Below are 6,416 nucleotides of genomic sequence, written 5' to 3' on the forward strand. Positions count from 1 at the left end.
ATAATTTTTTTTTTTAAATTGACTGAATAATCCCCAATTTGTGTTTTTTATGCCAACAACCAGCAGGTTAAAAATAGTAATGACTCTGCTTTGTTACAGCTGCAGCTGTTGTGAAAGCGCTACATAAATCAGGATGTATTGTATTGTATTTTAACAAAGGAGTAGAAAGTACAACTATTGTTTTTTTGTTTTTTTATGTAGGGAGTAAAAGCATAAGGGCATAAAATAATTGAATTTGGAGGGGTGGGGGGGCTCCGCCACTTTGCAGTCAAACATATGCGACTACAGAGATATTAACATAAAAATTAAGGCTGATGAGTGACAACACACTTACCTTGGTCACGTCCACCCCAGTGAGGGCGTTGATAGAAACTGGGAGCTCGGCTAACAGACGGTTCACCTCCCCTGTCACACGGCTGCCTTCGCCAGTCAAGATCACGATCTCATTGGTCCTGGACAAGGGTGCGGCCACCTTGCCGGCAATCTAATACAGCACAGGGGACAACTTTTAGCATTTACAGTGTACAAAACAACAATGGCGTGCATTTCATGTTAGTGCCATTTTATTTCCTCATAATATACATTGAATGTATTTATTTATATCGGGTCCAGAAACACTCAGTGCAATTCACGTCAGCATGTAAAACCGAGAATGAATAAATTCAATAGACCTTGGGCAGTGCTTCCAGGACCAAAGCTGTCTTAGCGGCTTCACCGTACTGCTGGTAGGCTTCAGCCTTCAGCCTCATTTTCTCGGCTTCTGCCTTGCCCACAGCTTCGATGGAGGCGGCCTCCGCTTCACCGATGAAGCGAATCTTCTCGGCCTCGGCTTGGGCTGTCAGCACCTTCTTGATCCTGGTGGAGGGCAAGGAAAGCTTTCAGCGTGGCCCTTTTTGTTTGAGCCGAGGTGTGAGAGTGTTTCCCTACACGCTAAATGGGCTTTACAATATAACAGCGTCAATTTCACATTTTCATGATTTTAACGCAACGTTTTCATTGAACCCCACACCAACAGTGGTTCAATCAAAGTGATAGGCAAGCGACCGCTCCCACTCACTTCTGGCCCTCAGCCAGTTGCTGCATCTTGTAAGCTTCAGCCTCCGCGGGTCTCTTCACGGTGGCGATGAGCTCCTTGTCAGTGCGATCAATCTCCTTCTCCTCGATGGTGATCTGCTTCTTCCTCTGGACCACTTCCACTTCTATCTCCTCCAGACGGATCTTCTGCTGCTCTTTGGCTGCTTGCAGCTCATAAGCCAGCTGAGCTTCTGCTTTCTGAAGGACAGGATGGCTTCAGGATTTTGGAAGTCATAAGGTTGTTTGACAGCGTGCTCGTCAAAAAATGTTGTATAGTTTGAGAAGACCATGAAGCACTAGAAAAAGCTACAGAGCTGTTGTATCTTGAACGCTTTGTTTGAGGGTTAAGAAACTCAGGCTATGAAACTCCATACCTTTGGCATCGCTGCTATCTTAGAGTAGGGTTCTTCACGAAACACGGCACTTATGGAAAATTAAATGTGTTTAAAGCAAGAGGGGAGGTTAAAACGAAATTTAAAAAAGTATTTTAAATGATTTCACTGTAGGGGAGATTTTCACCTATTGTGGGGGCGTCCAAAACATATCAGCTGCTGTAAACACGATTTCACTCTATTTTAGCTCACATCATGTGTTCATAATACCTTTGTGTTGACTTCCTGATTGAAGGCAGCTCGCTGCATTTCCAGCTCTCGTTTGGAATCTGCCATTTTTGTGTCTGCCAGGAACTTAACATCCATCATTTCCTTCTTGCACTCAGCTTCCTGTTTAAAACACACGCACCCACAGATTGACAAACAATAAAAAAATAGAGATGTGGGATTCTGAAAGTGTTGGAAACTTGTCCTGCTCTCAGAAATCGGCTCTTGGATGATGGCACATTCGTAATTGCGAGTTCCTCCTACCCTGATGCCAGCGTCTCTCTCTGCCTCCGCCACTCCAATGTCAGCATCTCTCTGGACTGCAGCCGTCTGCGTTTTGCCCAGCGAGCTCAGGTACTCCACTTTGTCATACACGTCCTGACGACAAAATAAAGAGAAGCAGTTTGGTCATACATGCGTTGAAAGACAGGGTGTCAGCCAATCTTGTGTCTCAACCGGATTACTGAGGAAGCTAAACTGCTTCCTAGGTAAATCTTTGTGGAATGTAATCATTATGTAAACAAAAAGCAACCATTGGAAAAAAAAAATCATGACGAAATCTTTCTGGTCTCACACCTTTATGGTGAAACTGAGGATCTCGATGCCCATGCGGCCAACATCAGGTGCGGCCACCTCTCGGACCAGAGAGGCAAACTTGTCTCTGTCCTGGTAAATCTGCTCCACAGTTAAGGTACCTGGTGACATGAGTACAAGTGTTGGTGTTTCCTGTTCCAAGTCGTGCTTTTATAGTTATTATCATAATCTGATGACACAATTAATACAATGTTCAAAGAGCTATGGCGAGAGAAACATGTAACTCTGTACTGTTGCGACCCCACTTGCTGGCGATCAGACTAATCAGAGACCTTGCATGTAACAACTCTGCTACCTCATATAAGACTACGAACCATTATCAAAATATTTTGGCTCACCTCGGATGTTAATTTATTTAAAAAAAAAAAAAAAATCCCTTACTCCCCCCTCGATACCTACCGAGGATGGCACGTAGGTGACCCTCAAGGGTCTGCAGGATGACACTCTTGATCTCCATGACAGACTTCCCCAGGAACTGCTCGCAGGCATAACCCAGCAGTTCATTTTCTGTCATCACCTTTACCTGGCGTCAGTGTGGACAAACATTGTCAGCTGAGCATACACGGCAACTAATGAATACAAATGTGCACTTATTACTTTGATATGGCAAAAAAAAAAAAAGTTTAGCAAAAATGTGAATTATTTGGTCCTTAAAAATAATTCTGGTCCTATTGCTTTATTACAAATGACTGGTTTCCAGAAACATGCCACAGAGAACAGCAGCTGCTGGCTTGAATAATTCAATACAAGACTAAGTCATTTAGGTCATGTCCGCGTGTACATAGATATTTCCAAAAACGCTTTTTATACGTTTTGGCCTTTTTTTCCTCACCCATAAAAATGCCGTTTTTTTGTCCGCCCAAAAATGAGATTTTGGAAAATCCCAGGCAGAGGGAAGACTTTCTCAAAAAAAAAAAAAAAAAATTTCAGGGTAGTTTATGTCCAGAGATTTGGGCTAGTGCTGTTTGAAAATGTGCAACATTATACAACACATGATCTCAACCTATTTTAAGCTATATTTAACGAGAACATATCTAATGATTATGTTGCCTTGTGAGTTTTTAAATTTCATTTCGTGCAATGACAGAGTGTGACTTTCAAACACGTATAGCCAATGGGAAATGCATTCATCGATGGTGTTTGGATGTAGACACGGGCCGATTTCAAACAATCTGGGAATCATCCGAGAAAGGTTGTGTCGGAATATGTGCAAGAACTGACGTTGCTTTTACAGGCTTTTTCTTGGCCAAAATATGCTTGACAGCCAACTTCGGTGTTTTCAAGTGGCATCAGATTTGTTTAAAGCCAGGTTATGTGTGAATAGATAGTTTTGACCCCGCAGCTCGGAAAGTACACATTTTTAAAAACAGCCACATACAAACGGACATGACCTTCTGTCACCCTGGCTCAATAGAGATGCTACATGAGTTGAATCATGTGTGTTACTGGTGTGACTGTATGATTTATTGTACATATTGTTTCTGTCATGTCTCATGCTTATTACCCATGCACACAAAATAAGGGTAGGGAATGGGGACATCATTGACAGGAGGAGCTCATTTGTATGGCGGAGAAATGAAAAAAAATAAATAAATAAAAGTTGGGGACGATGCTGTACTCCACTAGGGCTGTCAAAAGAGAGAGAGAAGTGAGCTGGGTCCTTAGGCAAGTGGTTACACCATTTGGTTGGGTAACATGCACTCATACCAGGATTGAAGGACACACAACGTAAGGGGCGGTAATTGTCATTCCACGTCAACATCGACAGAGGGTGCAAGATGAACAACCACACGGCAGGCCAGTTCAAAAGAGCTCAGGCTCAGCCAAAAATAAAGTAGAATGGAAAAAGTGAGTGTCGAGCCTAATTGCTGACCTCTGACCTCCCACCACCCCGTTTTTACACTTCCTTCTGAACAGCACAAAAAAATAGAAAGGGGGAGTCTACATTATTCCTGGAATTTATTGATTCTTATTTCAATTGAGTGATGCCAGACAAAATATTCGTTTCAGTCAGCCAATTGGACAGCTTTGTAGTTGTAACAAATCTTATCGACATTATCTGAAGTTGGAAGAGGAAGGCCAAAGCAACAGTAAAACAGTATTGAGTTCTCTTTAGTATTTAGTGGATGGGCAATTCCCTCTAAACAAGCTGATAATTCAAGGGCATGCCACTCCCGTTGCCACGAGCCCCTACAGAGGCTTTGTATCCACTTGGACCAATAATACAGGGGCAGAGTGAAATTGTGGGCTAAAAGCAGTGTGAGAAAGTGAGGGGTCATTCCAGACAGTGGGCTCGTTGTCAGCATGAGCATGCATGGAAGAAAAGACACAGCGAGGAACAGTCGATGGTTTGAACACAGTACAGGGCTGATAATGAGGCATCTCCTTTCAACCACACAAAGGGCATGCACATAAAATCAGTGAACAACAGCCAAATCAAGAATTGAAATACAGAAGTCCGTGGTAGGTACTCAAATATTCTCAAAGGGGAAATAAGATAACCTTTATTTGCAGTCTACAGCAGCAAATCTGGGGGGGGGGGATCACTCATAAGAATATGTTTAGAAATCGTTCCATTTTGGGTGCAGATGGATTTTGCAGCTTATTAGAGCATAGAGGGGATTCTTAGAGACAAGTCCGATTAAAACAACCCACAAACTGCCTGTTTCTTTTTACTCGGTAGCCTGACTAGTTACGCAAATGTTGATGGTTACGTTGTATATTGCTTCAAGTTCCCTGAGAGTTATAGGATAGGAATAAGAGGACCACACATTCCGAAAACGAACCCCAAAAATATCAAGGAGCAATGAACATGGAGTGAGATTAACATGCAGGTAAGGTGCTGACAGCTTTTTGTCGTCACACTCATTTAGACTGCATCAGTTGAAACGAGGGACTCACAAACTATTGTGCCCGCTTAATGCATTGCACAGCAGCAAAGAAGTTTGAAATGAAAAATGTACTTTATATACGAAAAAAACTAATCTTGGATGCTATGCTGTCACTAATCTGAAGAAATGGCAGTGGGGGGAAAAAAAAAACTTTTTACTAGATAACCTCAGCTAGAGTGCTGTTGTCAAGTCTGAGTGTAGGCTTGGCCACATCCGTGTCATTCAACGTCCTCTGTACAACGATGAGGGCAAAACATGCAGAGCTAACATCTTGGAGGCAGGCAAAAAAAAAAAAAAAAAATGTTTGTATGGTAACCTGAGCCCTCTGTATGAAACCACCTCTGACGTGATTATGGGGTGATGCCAGACCAAAGGAAGTTGCTGGGATGCAGGGGACGACAGGGTGAGGGTGCGGGGTAAGTCTGAACTGGCATTCCCAAAAAGAAGCAGTGTGGTGATTTACCTGAGCCACCCCTGTGACAGTAATAGCTACACCCTCCGCTGTCTCTACATCCTCACACTTGGGCTGCAGGGTCATAATCTCAAGCGTTATCCTGTGAAGAATGTGGAAAAAAAATATAAAATAAAAACAGGCATGTTCGAAGGGGAAGCTAATGAAGCGAGGGGCCAGAACACAAGGAGAAAAAAATAAAATTAAAAAAAATCAGGACAAAGTGAAACCATTCACCCAAGGACTCCAGAGCACTAACAATGGAGTATGCGATGCTCCCCGAAACCAACCACTGAAATGGGTTTGCTGAAATCATTTTGAAATGCAGCTCTGCGGGAATCCCTCAACTTGTATGACTCTGTTTCCAAAGCCATTCCTATCGAATTCGTTGCCATATATTTTTCAGAGTGCAGCTTCACGACAATGTTAGTGACTGCTGATTGCCCTCGTTTGACGACAGGAGAGAAGCCACGTAGAGGAGAACGTACACACGTACACACGCACACTCCCACACACACTCTCACACGCACGTAAACAGGTTTTAGCTAATTAGTTGAGCCAGTTTTGCAGCATCTTCTTTTGGTCTTGAGCACCAGCCGCTGCTGTTTTTGTTGTTGTTTTTTTTTTTTTTTTTTGGGGTGGTCTCTTGAAAATACTTTACCTGGGCCACCCCAGTCACATCCAGGGGAACACCCTCCGAGGTTTCGATATTCTCACAGCGACAGAGGATGGTCATAACCTCCAGAGACATTCTACGCAGACAGGAAGGCAGGCCGCAGTAGCAGAGGCCAAACAGTAAGTTGGACA

The 6,416-nt window shown here is 43.2% G+C and overlaps 1 protein-coding gene across 3 annotated transcripts in view; it reads right to left on the reverse strand.

Moving 5' to 3' along the window:
* The window catches only part of LOC109531147 (flotillin-2a), a 36,614-nt gene that overhangs the window by 22,753 nt on the left and 7,445 nt on the right, over positions 1-6,416 (reverse strand). The window contains exons 1-8 of one of the 3 annotated variants that reach the window (XM_019895270.1): positions 6,271-6,392; positions 2,667-2,790; positions 2,250-2,368; positions 1,938-2,051; positions 1,677-1,796; positions 1,058-1,272; positions 672-855; positions 335-484 (exon numbers count right to left, since the gene is read on the reverse strand). In XM_019895270.1, the coding sequence (XP_019750829.1) occupies positions 335-484; positions 672-855; positions 1,058-1,272; positions 1,677-1,796; positions 1,938-2,051; positions 2,250-2,368; positions 2,667-2,790; positions 6,271-6,360 (1,116 nt within the window). In that variant the 5' untranslated portion in view covers positions 6,361-6,392. Of the gene's footprint in view, positions 1-334; positions 485-671; positions 856-1,057; positions 1,273-1,676; positions 1,797-1,937; positions 2,052-2,249; positions 2,369-2,666; positions 2,791-5,621; positions 5,931-6,270; positions 6,393-6,416 lie in introns of those variants that run through there. The other 2 variants (XM_019895271.1, XM_019895269.1) reach the window with 2 other exon arrangements.

Source organism: Hippocampus comes, unplaced genomic scaffold (genome assembly GCF_001891065.2).
Source record: "Hippocampus comes isolate QL1 unplaced genomic scaffold, H_comes_QL1_v1.1 scaffold177, whole genome shotgun sequence".
Taxonomy (NCBI): Eukaryota; Metazoa; Chordata; class Actinopteri; order Syngnathiformes; family Syngnathidae; genus Hippocampus; species Hippocampus comes.